Source organism: Leptonotus elevatus, chromosome 20 (genome assembly GCF_054856555.1).
Source record: "Leptonotus elevatus isolate MCC_2025b chromosome 20, RoL_Lele_1.0, whole genome shotgun sequence".
Lineage (NCBI taxonomy): Eukaryota > Metazoa > Chordata > Actinopteri > Syngnathiformes > Syngnathidae > Leptonotus > Leptonotus elevatus.
Window position 1 is genome coordinate 8,181,502 of NC_141258.1, and position 18,463 is coordinate 8,199,964.

Here is an 18,463-nt window from a genome sequence, read left to right on the forward strand (position 1 = left end):
GATGCACTGCGATCAGAAATCAATATTTGACCATTTTGAATGTACATCAATATTTGACCATTTTTAATGTACATGTATAGCATTTGCAATTTTAAGCTGTCCTCTGTCCTTTGACCACTAGGAGTAGATCCATACAAGTACAAGATTTTCAGAACCTCATAAACCCATATTTAGCTTACAGGTTGTATGCAGGATTAAGGAGGTAAAATGTAAAGCTCTTAGAGACTACTCATTCTGTACTTCTAAATACAAAAACAGGATGAAGAATTAACGGACGAGTGAGATACAAGCCATGTGCAAATTGTTTATTTTGGGATCTATAGCAGAAGGGTTGTGAAAGTGTTTGCAAAAAGATGTGACAAGCCCAACTTTTCATAACTATCCTAACATTCAGCACGACACGGACATCACGACACATGGTAACCTCAAAAGCACCCTCACGTCGATAAAATAGGAAATCTTGACACAAAACCACACTCTCGCCGATATCAGAATAGGAAAAATGCTCCAAAACCACACACAGCAGAAGAAGAAGCAACTCTATGAACTGATAATGATGAATATGCTTGATAAGAAGGCATTAATAATGATGGTCATAATCATAAAAGGTGTTGGTACCACTGGAGATTGAGGAATGTGTTGTTTGCGGAGACATCTCAGGTTGCTAATACGAGCTTCGCTAGGTTTTGGTGAAAGAGCGGGAAGAAGGCGTCAAGCGGACCACCGGAACACCACTCGAAACTCCCGCGGTGATTATATATTTCGGTATATATTCTTTGTATACATTCCACACGTCAACGTCTAAAAGAGAACAGTACTCGGATACAAAAAGATTGCATTGTTTAGGCAAAGTGGACTACGGTTACACGGAGAAAGGGTCGCGTTGCTATTTGCGCTTTTCCTACCAACAGTTCCTTCGTACTGGCGTCGCTTTTCCACTGCGGCGTACCGGCCCGGATCGGAGAACCGCGCCGCATTGAACGCACCATGCTAGTAAACGAGGCAAATTTGATTTAAAAGGTGATTGGCGCTATGGCTCAAGCTAACAAGTGTGTTTTTACAATTACACTTGGAACCCTGTCTGAACAGATGCTAGAAAATTACAAATAGTACTTTGCATGTCAGTAAAGGAGGAACAATTGATCCAAAAGGAGTTTGGGGCAGAGTGTGGATCAAGATCAAGCTAACATTAAGCATGTATTTGGAACCCTGTCTGAGCAGAAATTTGTGTCGACGTGTCATGTAGGTACCATGCAGTGGAAAAGGGACGTTAGCGCGAGCCCATCAAAAAGACGTCCATATAAAAACACTAAAACTTCATCTACAAGCAGCTCTTCACTATCACGCTTGGTCCAAATGAACACGACGATACTCTGCTCACCTTTTAAATATGTCTCAACATGATATTAGAGAGGCAATAATAGAAGAAAAAAAAAAACCCGACAACGTTGCGCGCCCTAGTGGCGAGCTTGGATGGCACGTGCCGGCGGCGCGTCCTCGGCCATCTGCACCAGCTCGTTGACGGTGTGCAGCAGGTTGTAGCCGTGCTTGCGCAGCAGACGCTGGTTGAGACGTCGGTCCCGGAAGCCCATCTCTAGAAGCATGGCCATGAGGGACGGGTCCTGTCGGGCTGCCGGGTCCACGCCGCGCTGCGGAGAGAGAGAGGACACGTTAAGGCTGGTTGATAAGGCCTTGCTGCAAAAAAAAAAAAAAAAAAGAAGATATATGCTTATATCACAAAAATTATATATTTTTAATTGACATTTTGAAAATTTCTTTATCTACAGGAGCAGTACAAAATGACCACAATATTCCAGAATTTTTTAAATATTTTTACATTAATATACAGTATATAATAATCTAATTAATATTGATAATTTTTATACACACAGTAAAAAAATTAAAAAATCTCTTAAAAAAAAAAAGAAGGAAATTTTATATATAAAGTAAAAATAATTATACAAATTCAGAAATTCTGTAAAAATTCTGACATTCAAGCAAGACGTTCTGAAAGCCGCTTCCATCAAGACTTCTCATCCTGTAAAATACGGATAGACCAATTATCACTATCGGCCCTTTTTAAAAATCTGACAAGACGATAAGACATCAATTTATAATTGTTAACTACAGGTAACTATTGAAATTTTATAATAGATGCTGCTATGCCATGGGAATTCTTTGCACATTTTGTTATTGTTAAAAATTAAACCAAGATAAGTGAAAATTGAGCATTTCAGATATTGTGAGATTTTGGAAAAAAATATTTACTGTATAAAACAATAGGGCACTTTTTACTTGTACTTATAAAAATTCTGACGGAATTTTATTTTTTGTCACTTTTACTAAAAATGAATATCGGCCCAAAGTGTACTAAATTTATTAGAATTGCAGAAAATATTGAATCCAATCAAATTAAAATATAGCAAAGCTTAAGTGTCATTTTTAATAACATATTTTGGTAAATATTTTTTTCGCATTCAACTTTTTTTGCCTGGAACTCTTTTCCCTCGTGTGACACCCCCCATCCCGGTCTTCTCCAAGTCAGCATGAGGTGATGTACCTGTATGGGACAGTTGGGCCCGGTGAACAGAGCCTTGTAAGCGGACGCCGCCACTGAGAGAGCCCCCTTGACCAGGCCCTCGGTGAGGCCTCCTTGACCCCTGCAATAAACACAAATGAGTCTTAATTCATCCTCCTGTGGAGTCTTAAATGATGATGAGGACCTGGGCTGCAGTGCGTTGCTGGGCCTGGGGTTGTACGTCTCAAAGGCGCTGGATGCTGATCCAGCGGATCTGGACAGACCTGATGAAATAAATAAATAAATAAACCGAGAAGAGGAAAAACAACAACATGCTAGTGTTCGAAAAGAGGAAGAGCGCCTTCTGCTGAGACAACGAATCGTGCTAGCCACGTTTCCTTTGCACGCCACACTGGGTTTCCTCTTTGAACCCAAAATAAGACAAATCCTCTTCATACAATAACAAAGAATGAATACAATTTGCCTTTTAATAGTTCGACAAGTGTGTCCTAACTTGATCAGTGCTGTACACATTTACACTTTTTTTTTTAGTAGTTAAAGTGATCATGCTATGGCAAAAGTAGAAAAAAAAAAATTTCCTTTAAAAAAAAATCTCTCCCCAAAACATCTTAAAAGAGTGTAATATGCTATAACGAGCGTCCCTCACCGTTGGCGTGGACCCTCGGCGTGTGCGACTCATCTACCTCTTGACAAGCGTCCTCTGCCAGGTACAAAGCCTCTGACCTGAGACAACAAGCAAGCCAAAAAAAGGTCATTAGCGACAATAAGCAGCTAACAGGAAGTTGACTACCATAACAAGATAGCTTCAGGTGCTCAATGTACAGGAAGTTGCCCAGGCTAAACAGGAAGTGCTCATTTCACCTGGGCGAGTAGATGGCCGGCGGCGGGGGAACCACTTCCGGTGTGAGCGTGGCGGCGTCCAGGGTCTGTGAGGCGCACAGCATCTGGTTGACGCTGCTGTGGATGGTGAGGGCGGGCGAGGGCGGGCCGCCGCATGCCAGGTCTTCGTCATCGTCCGTTTGCTCGTCATCTTCCTCGTCTCCTGGCGGCGGCGATGCCCCGCCCGTGTCCGAGGCGTAGTCTTCCTCTTGCAGCGGCTCGGGGCTGGCCAGCGTGGCGGTGACGACGGCGTCGGGCTGCGACATGGCCGAGCTGTACATGGACTCCCCCAGTGGACGACTCGTGTCGAAGCATTCGGGGAGGACGATGATGAAGTCGTCGCAGGAGGATGACGACGACGTCTGGCTGCTCACCTGAGGAACGCCAGGAGGAAGGTTAGATGAATATTTGAAGCGGGGAAAAAAATCGAAGAAATGTTGCGATAGATGATATGAAGACAGGCAGAAACATAAAAGCAAACATTTGAGCTTGATTTGATCCATAAGCAGAAAAGGTGTGGCTACAAACATTTGTCACCGAACAGGAAGTTAACCAAGTTGCTCGAGTGATCATGTAACAGAAAGCTGACTAGTGACAAGGTTTTAAGTAATCATGTAAAAGTTGACTCGCTTGCTTCAGCTAGATTATCATGTAAGAAGACGACTAGTTACTACATTGGTGGAGGTCTCAGATAACACGGAGCTGACTAGTGACAAGGTTGGTAGAGTGATCATCTAACAGGAAGTTGACTAGCCACTACCCTGGTTGAGGTATCAGATAACAGGGAATTGACCAGAGTAAATGTGTAGCAGGAGGTTGACTAGTTGCTAGTTCGGTTTTAGTTCAAAGGAAGTTGACGAGCGATTGCGTGATTATAAGAGGAAGTTGAAGTTGTTTGAGTCATTGGGCAACAGGTAAATGACTAGTTACAAGAGATGTCATTTAACAGGGAGTTGACTAGTGACAAGGTTGCTAGAGTGATTGTGTAACAGGAAGTTGACGAGTTACTAGCCTGGTTAAGCTATCAGATAACATTGACTAGACTGATTGTGTAACAGGAAATTGACTAGTTACTAGATTGGTTGCGGTATCAGGTAACAGGAAGTTGACGAGCAATCAAGTGATTATAAGAGAAAATTGAAGTTGTTCGAGTCATTGGGCAACAGGAAGTTGACTAGTTGAGATGCCATTTAACAGGGGGCTGACTAGTGACAAGGTTGTAAGTGATCATGTAACATAAGTTGACTAGCAAACTTGAGTAATCATGTATAAATTAAGAAGATGATGACTAGTTACTGGAGGCAACAGGGAATTGACTAGCGACAAGGTTGCACTTGATTATGAAACAGAAGATGACTAGCAAACTTGAGTGAGTACGTGAGAAGATGATGACTAGTTAGTAGTTACTAAGTTGTTGGAGGTCTCAGGTAACTGACTAGTGACAAGGTTCCTAGAGTCAGGGTGTAAAAATAAGTTGACTAGTTAGTTACAAGGCTGTTTGATCTATCAGGCAACAGGAAGTTGACTAGAGTTATTGTGTAACAGAAGGTTGACTAGTTACTAAGTTGACTTTGTTGCTTTATGTAACAAGAAGTTAATTAAAAACCAGATTGCTGGCGTGATCGTGTACCAGGAAGTTGACAAAGTTGTCCAGTCATTGGACAACAGGAATGTTGACTAGTTACTAGATTGGTTGAGATGCCATTTAACAGGGAGTTGTCTAGTTACAAGGTTGCATGCCATCATGTAAAACAAAGTTAACTCAATTGCTTCAGTGATCATGTAAGAGGAAGTTGACTCGGTTGCTTACCTCATCCCAGTCGTCCACTTTCTCTTCCTTACAATCTTCATCTTCCTCATCCTCATCATCGCAATGCGGATCAGCAGGTAGGACATCAAGTGGTTCAGTCGCAGCTTTTTGGGAACAATAGAAAATACGCGTGTCATAACATAATATTACAGATGAGGCATTTTCAAGCGGAAAGTTGTGCCAACCTGGTGGTGGTGTTGTTAGCACGCAAGTCTCATTTCCTTCCTGCTCGGCCTTCTCAGGCGGCGGTTCCCTCTCAAGGCCGAAACTTGAACCACGCGAGACAACTGCGAGTGAGCACAAAAAAACATAATTCACTTTTTTCTTTTTTTTTGCATTTCCATTGTCAACATTTTAAATGGGTGTGAAGAAGTCCCAGTTAACCAGCTTTTTAAAGCCAATGTTAATCTACTTCCTCCATTTTCCTGAAACCATCACATCAGGATGTACCCAATCTGCTTCCTCACCCTGCGCCTGGCGGCCAGCATGTTGCTGGCTCCTGCGCACTGGCCTGTGGTCGGGCGCCTCCTCCAGTGTGAGCGAGCGCATGACCGTCTCACACAGGAACTGCGCGCCGCTGATCTCTTCCTCGCGCTCCCCGTCCGGAGACGCCACCACCCACGGCTCTCTCTGGTGCCGTGGTTTTCCTCCTTTATAAACGACAAACATCCTTGTTAACTCGTTCACTGCCATTGACGGCTAAAGACGTAAAAACTGTATTCGAACTATTTCTATTAGTTTCACATTTTTTTCCACTTTTGTTAACAAGAGTACGAAAACCTAGAAGACACAAACGAGAACAGATATAAAATTAGTGATTAATTGTGAGTTAACTATAGTCATGCGATTAATTACAATTAAAAAATGTAATCGTCTGACGGCCCTAATTTTTTATTAATGTTTTTTTCTTCTTAGGGGCATCAGGCGATTATTTTTTATTTATTTTAATTAATTCCATGACTTCACTAGTTAACTCAAGATGAATCACAAATTTCACAAATCTGTTATAAATGTACAATACATTTTCTTCTAGGTTTTCATACTCTTGTCAACAAAGGTGAGAAAAAAAAAGTGAAACTAATAGAAATAGTTTGAATGAATTTTTGACATCTATAGCCGTCAAATGGCAGTGAATGAGTTAAAGGGGAAGTGACTCAACCCCCCCCAAAATCCAGCCATTTTTATCCATCTTAGGGGGCAGCCATTTTGCCACCTGAAGATGACATCACAGTTGCTCAGGTCTCACGTAACAACAAATCACATCTCAGCTTCAGAAACCAGGTGATCTGTGATTGGTCGTGGCCTGAGCCCTGAGAAACTGTGATGTCATCTTCAGTAGATAGCAAGTGGCAAAATGGCCGCCCCCTGAGATGGATAAAAATGGCTGGATTTTGCTTTATAACTCATATTCCACAAATGTAATATTAATCACAATGTCATGTTTAGACTAGTGAGGTCACTTACAACATACTATTGTCGAGAAATATTGAAGTTTTCCACTTTTCAGCTGCTTACCAAAAAGTTTTTGGACACCTGTGACCTGCGTGTCGTCTTTGATCTCCGCAGCGAGCTCCTTCTCTGGCGCTGTTGCATCATGGGGCAGAGGGGAGATGCAGGGTGTTAGATCTAAGGGAGAAAAAAAATCAAATGTGTACTTTTTCTGTTAACGGTTGTTACAGCACGCCATCTGGTCTTACCCACGGGAGTGTTGGTAGGAACCTTCTCCAACTCCTGCACAATGTTGATGTCCATCAACTCAAAGGACAGAAGATCCTAAAGAAGCAAAAATAAACTGTGAATCTGCCATTTTGCTTAGATGTGTATGTGTGCGGTCTGAGGTGCGCACCTGAGCGGTCAGCAGGTCCATGTACGGCAGGAAGAAGCCGTTGTGGCTGATGTCCATGGACAAGTTCTCCTTGGCCCGGACCTCCTCATCCTTCGTCCTCAGCTGCTCCCTCTGACGAGCATAACAAATATTAGCAACATTAGCATCACCTCGTTGTCGAGAATCTTCGCGTCAGACCTCAGTGGTTGTTTTTTTGTGAATCTCCACACATGAGGGAAAAAAAAAGATAATTACAGTGCATAAAAAAATGGATCAATGACTTACCAGTCGTTTCCGGTGGTGCTGAAGTGCGTTGAGGTCGTTGCCGGGCTCGATAACGATGCTGCACCACACACGCGGCCCGAACTGGTGGCCGCGGTGCGCCAAGCGCCAATGTGAGGTGTACGTGCCCTCCATCATGGGCGCCACAAAGGTCACGCTGACCACGCCGACCTGTCCCGGGAGCAGCAGGGGTACGGGCACCGACCTCCTCTCCTCCGAAGCAAGACCGAGGTTGCCCCACATGAACACCAGCTGGGCACACGCGCGCGCACACATGGGATACACGAAATAGCAATACCACACAAAGCAGTGCAATATTTTTGGGGGGGGCTTAGACCAGGGATTAGCAACCTTTTGTGTCAAAAGAGTAATTTTTGGCCAAAATAATCATGTTTGGAGCAGCAAAACATTTGAACATTGTGATGAAGGAAACAAAGTGTTAGTGTTGAGTCTACTTTACTGAGGGCCCAAGAAGTCATTAGAGCTGCACCATAACTCAAAAAAAATATGACAGCAGCTTCCAATAATTTATTCTTTTTGTCGTCCGTTTTTAAAATTGTTTTGTTGTAATTTTTCCCACATTTTCAGATTGTTCCTTTTTGTCACATATCTGACATCTTTGGCCATTTTATGGACATATGGTAATTTTCTGCCCCTTTTTTTCCTCCTTTGGACATTTGGCTTATTTTTTTTTACATTTTTGGCAATTTTGCAGACAGTTTATGGGATTTTTCGGGATTTCTTTTTTTGTTTTTGGATATTTTATGGTTACCTTTTGAACATTTTATTTCGTGCTTTTTGTTAAAATAAATTTTCTGACATTTTTAGCAATTTTGTTGATATTTTATAGTAACTTCTTTGGAACCTTTTCTAGTTACTTTTTGAATGTTATTTTCCACCTTTAAAAAATTATAATGTTTTGACATTTTGGGGGGGGGGTCCTAAGGACAATTTATGGTATTTTTCTTTTGTTTTTAGACATTTTATGGTTACTTTTTGAACTCTTTCTTTTTTTTGGCTTTTTTATTCATTCTCTTGACTTTTTTTGGGAAATTTCATGAACATTTTAGAGTAATTTTCTCATTTTCGTTTTACTTTTTGGACATTTTATTGTAGCTTTTTTTTTATATATACCTTTTGTCTCTTTTTTTAGCAACTTAAAAATGTGGACTGAATTTTTTTTGAATAAGTATTCTTTTTTTTTTTTAAATCTAAATCATTAATTCATTTAATACGGGAAAAAAAATTCTTTCTACTTATATATTTTTTTATAGAGTCACAATAGAAGGACATGTGGCTTCAGAGTCACAGGTTGCAGACCCCTGGCATAGACAGAACTTTCGCCAGAGTACAAAGTTACAGAGTTTCCCAAAAATGTGGTAATTCTCAAGTTGCGAATACGCAAACATGCAGGTGAACCCTGCACCAGTTCATCCTGAAATTCAATCCAAAAGCCGACTACCACTAACTTTTTGTAAGTAGTAAGGGGGAAAAAAGGTGCTCAGTGTGAAGCAGCAGAAGGGGGTCAGATGGGTGCGAAGGGTACCTTGGTCTCGGGGGTCCAGCCGATAGTTCCCGAGTTCCTCATCTTCCAGTATTTGATGAACTTGGTGCCGGGCTCCAGACGGGTGCCGTCCGGCAGATTTTCATCCAGAAACAAGGCGGCCATAGTGGGCAGCAAGGACGAGGAGTGCGAGGCCCCGGGACCCCTAGTTTCAAGTGTACAGAGCATTGTTGAAAACAGCCCTGCGCTCTCACTCTCATCTCTTTTTGTTGTCTACCAATCAAAAAATGCCAGGAGCCCAGATTTGTGTGTGTGAACAGGTCAAAAGCATTTCTCTTAGAAAATCTATGAAGCAGCAGCAGCAGCAGCAGCAGCAGCAGTTTTCACACCGAGGTAGTTCCGACACTTCCCCACCAGCGCAGAGCAGCCAGCGACACACTCATACAGACTAGATTACAAAGATGGCATTTTCGTGGAAAAAAAAAAATTGCATCCATGCTGGATTCGAGGTAACCCAGCACTTGTTGGACGCCCCTCCCAGGCGGCGCTTACTCTGGACTGGAGGCCTGGGGGTCAGGGGCCGGGGCCGGGGCAGGGGCGAGACCTGAGGCCGTGTCTGACGCGGCGGCCGGGGGTGGCGGGGCGGGGGCCTGGGTGGAGGCGGAGGCCGTGTTAGTCAGGGCGGCGGCGGCGGCTCGGCCCGAGGTAGAGGGCCCGCTCCACTGCAGGCCCCGCTTCTCCAGTCTCAGTTTCTTCTTGATTTCCTTCACTTCGGCTCGCAGCTGCCTCCTTTCCGCTTTGAGGCGCTGTCGCTCGGCCTTGCGCACCGTCCTGTCTCCTCGCCGTGGGAACCTGGTTTGGGATGTTATCAGGGGAAGACCTTTTTGTTGACTATCAAGATTTGCTTCCACTAACTATTCATGAGCTACAGTCAGCTTAGCTTCTCTGAGAGGTTTCACCCCGTTTCAAACAATCGTCACTCTTTACCTCAATTCTCCCGACATTCCGTGCTCGGGGATGGACAGGGGCGTCTTGGTTCTCACGAGGTTGTGGCTGGGGTCGTGGCTGTGCCGACACATCTCGCACAGGATGCAGGACGGGCAAACACTAGTAGGAAAAAGAGCCAACATGAGCAGAGGAGTGACTTAGCGCAATTTCTATTGACCAATTATAGAAAGAAGTGGCTAACTTGAAATCGACAGTGTAAATTAGGGATGTATCGATAACCGCAATATCGCAATATTAAAATTGCCGCAATAACACAGTCATGTCATAATTAAAAGCACCTGTTAAAAAGGTTAGCTTGTATTCCATTTGTGCAGTTCCAGCGCCCCCTGGTGGTTAGTTTATTAGTGCTGTTTCATTTTAATTAGGCATGTTTTTGGCCACCGATGTTGAAAACCCACGCTAATGGCCATTTGAAGGGGAACATAACACATTTGAGATCCTCCACAAGGTGACTTAATTCATAATATGTGCGTGCAGTAGCAAGTTAAGTGTTGTTAGTGATTGTAGTTTTTTTTTTTTTTTTTTACAATATAGTGAGGTTTTTTTTATTTTCCTATTGCCAACCTCCCACAATATCGTGATAATAATCCTATCTCGACGTTTGGATATTGTTACATCCCTAGTGTAAATGCTCCTAATGTAAATACTCGGTGGTCAAATGACAGAATAGAAAGGATCACATGATTTGTCGTTCTACCTGCACTTGTAAGCTCCTTCAGAAGTCAGCTTGTTGCAGCTGCTGCAGTTTGGGGTGTAACCAAGAGACCCACTGGAGGTGGAGGGGCCCGGCTTGGGCCCCACAGTGGTGGCGGGGGGGCCGGGCCTGGGTCCCATGACTGGAGCGCAACTGGGCCCGCTGGCCTCGGGGGGTGGCGGCGCCGGAGGCTTGTGCGTACAACACTGTCCGGAAAAGTCGCTGCACATGCGCTCCACCACCTCCTTTACCACTTCGTCTTTGAACTGTGAGGAAAGTTCATTAGTGGTGGGGTGAAAGGGGGCGTGAAATAGAACGCAAGGATGACTTTTTACCTTCTCCATGTAGGATCTGAACCACATAGGAGGAGGCTCGTCTTCTGCTTTGGACCCTTTGTTGTCCTTGGCGGTCACCTGGGGACCAACCCAAAAGTAGAAAATAGTCTTCAGAGAAGCTCAGAACTGTAAGAGGGTCCAGTTCAGTTTTCTTTTTACAGTGTTACATCAAAGCACATTCCATACATGGGATGAGGGACAGATGAGTGGGACCAAAGTAGGCCCTTACCGGTTAGCACAATAAATCTTGACGTGTCGGGTGAGTGAGCGGATGACATATTTAATTTTTATGTGGGATTATATGGCACGTTCACTCTCTTTTCACTGGCCTTAAATTAATAAACTGCATTATTTTCTATATCTGTCCTTTAAGTACTCTACCATGTAAGTCTCAACATGGTTTAACAAAGGAAAATAATGGCCTTCTCTACCAAACTGTACTGCTTCCTGTGTCTAAAAGTATCAAATTTTGTTAAGATGTGACTCCAAAAACCATGACGCCTACTAAAACAGCTGAATTTAATTTTGGGTTAATCAAGAGTCACTTAAAAACGGTGGCAGGTGTGTGCCGACTTTAATTTCACGTGATTCAGCAGGGGTGTGTAGACTTTTTATAACCGCTGTGTTCGCTCCATCCAGGCTCCATCGCATGCACAGATGATTTCCAGAAGCTCGGACCGCAAGAATATATCCAAGAGACCAGAGTAGCCACCCGGTGGAGCAAGACTTTGTGGATCAGAAGCCCTCGCAGTGACCTCATTAGCCACCTCTGAGCGCACCTTGTCACCGCTCAGGAACATACACCCACACAGGTTTGGTACAGGCTCACAAATAGAGTGGAAAAACCGGTTAGCATTGTGGCTAAGTTAGCGATGTTTGAACCTGATATAGCGCAATTGTCAGCAATTGACGAAGTGGACATGGGTGATATTAATTTCACCCAAGAGTCAATTGCCTGAAAGCGTTTAGAAGAAACGCAGAGGCTAAGGTTTGTGAAACTTTAGGGACAATATTTTAATTTTTTTTGCATGTTTAATGAATTTTTCTGATACTTCTGGATTGAGGGAGAAGGGGTATATTTTCGTTATTTTTGTTCTTCATTTGCTGATGATGAAATTAAATGTTTCTATTTATTATATAATTATATATATGATATGGTTATGATAGCTCATTTAATCTCTACTTGTTGCAAAGTTATGCCAAATGTTTCCGTCCTACTGTTTTACAATGTCACACGCGCGCCACTCATTGAACGGAGTGCCATATGACTCATACATGCAAACATGAGGAGAATCGATTTTGGGACCTTACAGCTTCTCGCTCCGGGGTGACCTGCGTGCCCTTGTCCACGGTCTTGACCCGCGACGGGTAGGGCGGCGCCGGTCGGAGGTCGCCCTTCAGCTCTTTGACCTCGGTCTTGAGCGGCCCGCCGCAAGCCTGCCCCTTCATCTTGTAGACGTTCATGATAAGGTGGTTGCCCTGCTTTTCGGCACTCTGTTCGCAAACAAGCCACAATGTCGCACGGTAAACGATACCGCCGCACAGTTTGGACTTAATAACAGTGTGCTTTAGCAACGTGCATCAACGGAATGTGAGGTTTGTGTTTGCTTGTTGTGACATCAAATCCAACTACGCCCTTCATCTTGAAAGAGAATGCAAGGTAGGGCTGGGCAATATGGCCATAGGTTGGAAAAGCCGCTGTCAAAAATAGAGACCAAATTCTTAAATTGCCAACACTGCCTCTTTTTCGGTAATCTAGCTCCACTCTTTTCACAGCCGTATTAATGAAAGCAATATATGTTATCATGGATGCACTAGTATGAGCCATGGCTAAAATAATGTATCTGGAAAGACATTGACAAAAAAAAAAAATCACAACAAATAATCACTCAGCCCTTGTGTTAGGGATAATAAAAAAAATACATCTTTCAGTTTTGCCATGACATCATTGTTGCAACACCTCTGCATCATTATTGTCTATGATCTCACCTTTTTAGTTCCTGACAGAAAATGTATACACAAATAATAAAAGCTCATAAAATCAGCAGTACCTTGATAGCTTCCTCGTACTCGTCTGAAATTAGAACAACAAAATTCTCAATCAGGTCATTTGGAAACCAAAAAAATATAACATTGAACCCTCTTTATTTCATTTTTCTTCTCTCTCTCTTCTAACTAACATGGATCCGCTCTGGAGAAAGAAACAGGTATTTCTCACCTTGACTGTTGATGCAAATCTAAAGAAATAAAGAGGGAGACATTTGAATAAATAAAACAAAAACATCTCGCTGTCACGTGCGCATACGGTAATATATTACCTCTTCACTGTCCTCATCAAAGTACTTGACTTGAAAGTGGTTAATTCCGAATGACGCTTTGATCTGGAATTAAAGCAAACATATTTGATCGCCAGCCATTCGCTGCTATCGCGTAAAACTCGACCGTTGTGGCGTCGTTTCAACTTAAAGGTCGCGTACGTCGACCGTACGCTTACGAGTTTATTAGAAAAGTGTCCGATTAAAACATTTGGCGGCTTAATGTGACCACTTCCAAGGCTAGGCCACGTCAGGGCCTAGTTCTCGTCGAACTGCGCCAACACGCTCGGCTAACAGCTCACCCAGGCTTCCACCGAGCTCCACTCCAGCTTGTCCAGGTCGCCCGCCAGGAATCTCTTGACGTTCCCTCGAAAATTGACTTTTATAGTCACCGGGAGCCCCATTTCGGGCCGATCGCCAGCCCACCCCCAGAAAAAGTGCCTTTAAATCCGAGGTGTCGCCGGTGCGCTCGATTTCCCTGTTGCGCTCGACTGTCTTCTCTTGTTTACATCGTCAGCTGCGTCGAGAAAAATACGGTGACGTTTTTTGCGCACGCGCACTAATGCGCAAACGAAGAGGCCCTCCCCTCTAGGGATCGTCGCGTTGTGATGTCGTCATCAATGCGCTCACCAAGTGTGGCTGGCAAGCTGTAAAGCCACACACGTTTTTACCCCCCCCTCCAAGTCCATTTTAATGCTGTTGGGACGCTCGCTCTTCGCCTATCCGACAGCATAAGATGTCTTCACTGCTCAAGGTGGACAATGAAATTAAAACCAAGGTACGATCGCGGCTGCCGCGAGTTCACCTGACGCTTTAAGTTTACTATGGTGCGCTAGCTTCATTTTGAGTAGCATGATGTGAATGATCAGGCCGCGCTAGCCGGCTTGTTTCCCGCTTACTCCAACACAGCTGCCAACACTTCTCACGATCTAACCATATTTCACCGACACAGCCCATAATGTGTTTTAGCGACAAATTTGTTGCCACTCGCCGGGTTCGAAAAGTAATGGTAAGGAACGCATGCAGAGAAAGGCCCTGTTGGCTACGAGCTACCGGGTTAGCCCAATGGAGCCTATAGAGGACAAGAATGGTGTCATCTTTTCTACGGTTCTGTAAAAATGACCTTTTCCTATGTGTGTGTGTTTAGGATGACGTAGACTACTACAGAGGTGTAACAATGTTATGATTGTATTTAATATATAATAACATCTAATTGTAGATTTTAAGTATCATATTTAATGTATAAAAAGCTGTGGGGGGAAAATCCATTTTTCTTTTTTTCCAGAGCTGTTTACATTTGCTAAAATACCCTTTTCATAAAATTGACTAACCATACTATTACGACTTGAATATGTCATGTTATTTATATGCTATATCATTTTCATAAATAAATAACCCATTCTGTGATTCTTTTCCCTTGTTAAAAAAAACCCTCTTAATGTGAGCCTTTGGTGCAGATACAAGCGCTACATAATTGCAATCCATTTGCCATAATAAATAAAACCAATCCTGTAGAGAGCGTACTCTATTTTTCAAAAAAAAAAAAAACCTCAAAATTATACCAGGTTAGCCTAATGGAGCAAACGCGGAATATATATATATATATATTTTTTTTTCTTCTGTGCAGTAAAAATCATCTTTCCCCTGTGTGTTCAGGTTGATGCATTTCGAGAACGTATCACTGCAGAAGTAAGTATTAATGCACCGGAAGATGAATGGCAGCCAATAAATCAGCTTGCTGTGATTTATTCCATTTCGTTGTCACAACATTCTCAAAGTTGTTCATTTCTTTCAGGCCGAGAACCTAGTTGCAAGTTTTTTCCCGAAGAAGTTACTGGAACTTGATCACTTTCTTAAGGTCAGTGGTGCTTGGATGTCCAAACGCGATTGCTTTTAAAGTTGATCCAAGGCGATATTTACAAATGCATTTTTAATCCTTTTTCCCCACACAATAATTCAAAAGGCATAGTAATGAAGCAGGCAACTCACGCATTGATTATTTGGAGCGCGGTGTGGAATCCACCAGTTTCATCATCTTGTCTCGTCTTGCAGGAGCCAATCATAAACATCGTAGAGCTGAAGGAGATCCACTCGGACATCAACCTGACGGTGCCCGACCCCATCCTGCTCTCCAACCTTCACGATGGACTCGATTCGGTGAGCTGCCATTTAAGCGCGACGTCATTGGTCACTTTGCTGTTGTTGACACATTTCATCCGCGTCATCTCAGCAAAACGCCAAAAAGAGAAAACTGGAGGACGGAGACGTCGAGGACAAGGGTGAGTCGGACGCAGCGACCGGCTTGCATGGCCAATGATGGCCCTCAACTTAATTTCTCCTTTCTGCGCAGTGACCGGCACCAAGGTCTTCGTCATGCCCGGCGGGATGATGAAGAGCAACGGCAACCTGGTGGACCTCATCGAAAAGGTCAAACCGGAGATCCGAACGCTCATAGAGAAATGCAACACGGTGAGCGTCGCCAGAACGAAAAAGTGCCCGGCGGACGACTTGCGGAGCGGCCGGCGAGTTTAACGTTGTGGTCCCCCGCATAGGTGAAAATGTGGGTGCAGCTGCTGATTCCAAGGATAGAAGACGGAAACAACTTTGGGGTGTCCATCCAGGAGGAGACGGTGGCTGAGCTGAGGACGGTGGAAGGCGAGGCGGCCTCTTACCTTGACCAGATATCCAGGTCGGTCCAGCGTGCATCTGTAGATTAGACCCGAGCCAAAATGTTACCCAAAAATCGAAAACCTGAATTTGTCGTTTGGTTCATCTTGCTGCAGATATTACATCACTCGAGCCAAGCTGGTTTCTAAAATAGCAAAATATCCACATGTGGTGAGTCCTTATAATCCGGTAAAAGCACATTTGGTTCAGATGAGAGCATTAAGAAGAAATGGTCGTTTGTTTTCGTCCGCCAGGAGGACTATCGGCGCACAGTAACGGAGATCGACGAGAAGGAATACATCAGCCTGAAGATCATCGTATCGGAGCTTCGGAATCAATACGTACGTCTTTCCCCGGCAGTCGGCGGCTTCGACTCGACCTGAGGGTGCTCACGCCTCGTTTGTTTCCGTTTGCAGGTGGCGCTGCACGACATGATTCTGAAGAACATCGAGAAAATCAAGAGGCCTCGGAGCAGCAACGCCGAGGCCTTGTACTGAGCGCCGCCAAGCCCACGTCCCGTCATTTCAGTACAATCAAGCCCCGTACATACAAAGATGGACACCTGCTTTATTTTTTATTTTTATTATAAGAGACTTTTTTTCCCGGTTTTAATGACTCCATGGCAGGGGGAGTTGCATTCTAAACAAGAGTGTACTTTTTAAGTTGATAACGTCGGAGTGCTTTGATTTGTTGCGCTTGCATGATGGAGCAATTCTTGTTCATCTGAACAGTGGTTGAGAAGGAATGTTATGTCGTAAAAGTCAGTTTCTAGGTCCACACAAAAAAAATTCCACCTCATTAAAATATTGATTCTATTGAATAAAACTTTTTTTTTTAAGAAAAGTGGGATTTTTATTTCAACCATATTTGTGTTAGTATAGCTTTGGCCTGTAGGTGTCACTGTGGTGTGGACAGGTACCTAAAATGACTTCATGCTGGAATGAGAAGAGTAAATATTTTACATTTCAAATGTTCTATATTATTTAAATGTTAAGTCAATGAGATAAAAAATAAAAAGTAAATATACATTAAAGCTGCCTTGTGGAGGAATCTGCCCAAAAATATCTTTACAAAATCCTTTTTAGTTGACCATTTATGACTAGAACATCTTCTAATTAGTAGATTAACACGTTAGCTGTTCACAATAGGTACTCCTGCAAGCCTCTGGCCAATAGTTGTCAGATGGGATTTGGGTTCAAATTTCCTACCCTCTGCTGATGTGACGCAAAGTGCACATTGTGTTTGCAGTTTCAATTTCGAAATTAAAATTATGCATTCAACAGCTTAAAAAATAATAATATATTGACTCATTACAGTAAATAAATCATTGTAATATATCATTGGCGTCAGGCCCAAATCTCGTATGTCACAATTTGATCAATTTAAGATTTTTTCACAAATTGGTAGAGTCCCCATGCACTGTAGGTGGTATCTATACAAATTGATCTATTATTGAAAATGGCTTGCTCTCTGTGACAATGCAATGTTAACGATTGAACAAACAAGGATTCCCGTCGAACATACCTAATAAAATCTCCAAATTCTAGTAGATTTGAAAAAGAACATATGCAAATCATCTTCAGATATCCCGTTGTAAAGTTACATTTTACAATATACAGTACTCAAAAAAAAATCCCCAAAATACATTTTGTAAAAGTACTTCACTTATAAGATGTGGCCACCCCCACAAACTGTTACTAGAGAAATAAAAAAACGTAAAAAAATTAATAAATAAAACTTCATTTTTTTTATATTACTACTTTTCCCCCACCCAAATGACTTTTCTAGAAAATAAGCTTTTTTTTATGTTCTTGTCACAGTGCACCCCTTTTTATAGATAACATTTGACCATTTTCAAAAAGTATCTAAAACTGAAAAAAATATGCAAAAACAAAATGACTTTCTCGAACTTCTACTTCGACAATAATTTACTTTAAATTGTAGTGTAAATAAAAAAATATTTAAAACATAAAAAAAGAAATCCTTAAACTTTTCTATAAAATGCGTTTTTCTTTTAAAATTTCAAGAAAATATTACCTTTTGCCACCTAAAAAAAAAAGTTCTCATCAGGTTACACCATTTTTCAATCAAATATTTTTTTTCTCCCCAAAATATGACATGAAATAAATACAATTTAAAGTGCCGCCTCTGTTGAACTACTGTACACAGACTGCCCATAGAGATCATTCGACTTCGGACTTGACTTTCTACATCTTAGAACTCCTATCCACGCAGTTAAGAGGATGTGAATTGATAACATCAGAACATGAATGTTCTGATGGAACTTTTCTGTGGATTTTTAGTTAATATTGCACAACAATAGTTGAGGGAAAGCACATTTAATGTTGTTTTCCCCAAGATAAGATAACGCGTGAAAACACGCCGTGCGCATGCTGGCAAAAACAACGTGGTGTTGCGCAACTTTGCTGATTTGCTCGCTGGTCACTTTCGTCACCGCGCGCCTTCCTCTAACCCCGGTCTTGATATGACATGTTGACGAGACTGTTACGACGAGGTTCGAAGATAAGACGGATGCAATTAAAGGAGGCTTGAGATTCGCCGGCGCGAAAATGTCATAAGGTTATTATGTCATACGCGTGATGTT

The 18,463-nt window shown here is 42.7% G+C and overlaps 2 protein-coding genes across 2 annotated transcripts; one reads left to right on the forward strand and one right to left on the reverse strand.

The window, feature by feature from the left end:
• Positions 1–290: 290 nt before the first annotated feature.
• nbr1a (NBR1 autophagy cargo receptor a) lies at positions 291–13,741 on the reverse strand. The gene is made up of 22 exons (XM_086064712.1): positions 13,494–13,741; positions 13,195–13,257; positions 13,095–13,113; positions 12,928–12,950; positions 12,188–12,370; positions 10,877–10,954; positions 10,545–10,807; positions 9,827–9,946; positions 9,392–9,691; positions 8,882–9,044; positions 7,339–7,587; positions 7,075–7,185; positions 6,926–7,001; positions 6,744–6,854; positions 5,696–5,878; positions 5,414–5,515; positions 5,229–5,332; positions 3,401–3,792; positions 3,186–3,262; positions 2,724–2,802; positions 2,561–2,660; positions 291–1,649 (listed from the first exon to the last, which is right to left on the reverse strand). Exons 1-22 carry the CDS (start codon positions 13,593–13,595, stop codon positions 1,458–1,460), a joined length of 3,090 nt encoding a protein of 1,029 aa, XP_085920838.1. The 5' UTR covers positions 13,596–13,741; the 3' UTR covers positions 291–1,457.
• A 60-nt stretch (positions 13,742–13,801) lies between these two features.
• psme3 (proteasome activator subunit 3) lies at positions 13,802–16,701 on the forward strand. The gene is made up of 10 exons (XM_086064715.1): positions 13,802–13,969; positions 14,848–14,880; positions 14,987–15,049; positions 15,244–15,348; positions 15,422–15,470; positions 15,542–15,660; positions 15,744–15,880; positions 15,975–16,029; positions 16,113–16,199; positions 16,275–16,701. Exons 1-10 carry the CDS (start codon positions 13,928–13,930, stop codon positions 16,353–16,355), a joined length of 771 nt encoding a protein of 256 aa, XP_085920841.1. The 5' UTR covers positions 13,802–13,927; the 3' UTR covers positions 16,356–16,701.
• Positions 16,702–18,463: the final 1,762 nt, after the last annotated feature.

What these genes read in the sequence shown, in the direction of transcription:
- nbr1a (XM_086064712.1), bottom strand. Translation starts at nt 13,595, where the DNA reads ATGGGGCTCCCGGTGACTATAAAAGTCAATTTTCGAGGGAACGTCAAG. An exon ending in TGGACCTGCTGACCGCTCAG is followed by an intron (nt 7,002 to 7,074) that starts GTGCGCACCTCA and finishes TTGCTTCTTTAG; the next exon opens with GATCTTCTGTCCTTTGAGTT. An exon ending in CCGGCCATCTACTCGCCCAG is followed by an intron (nt 3,263 to 3,400) that starts GTGAAATGAGCA and finishes TTGTTGTCTCAG; the next exon opens with GTCAGAGGCTTTGTACCTGG.
- psme3 (XM_086064715.1), top strand. Translation starts at nt 13,928, where the DNA reads ATGTCTTCACTGCTCAAGGTGGACAATGAAATTAAAACCAAG. An exon ending in GAGAACGTATCACTGCAGAA is followed by an intron (nt 14,881 to 14,986) that starts GTAAGTATTAAT and finishes CATTTCTTTCAG; the next exon opens with GCCGAGAACCTAGTTGCAAG. An exon ending in TTCACGATGGACTCGATTCG is followed by an intron (nt 15,349 to 15,421) that starts GTGAGCTGCCAT and finishes GCGTCATCTCAG; the next exon opens with CAAAACGCCAAAAAGAGAAA.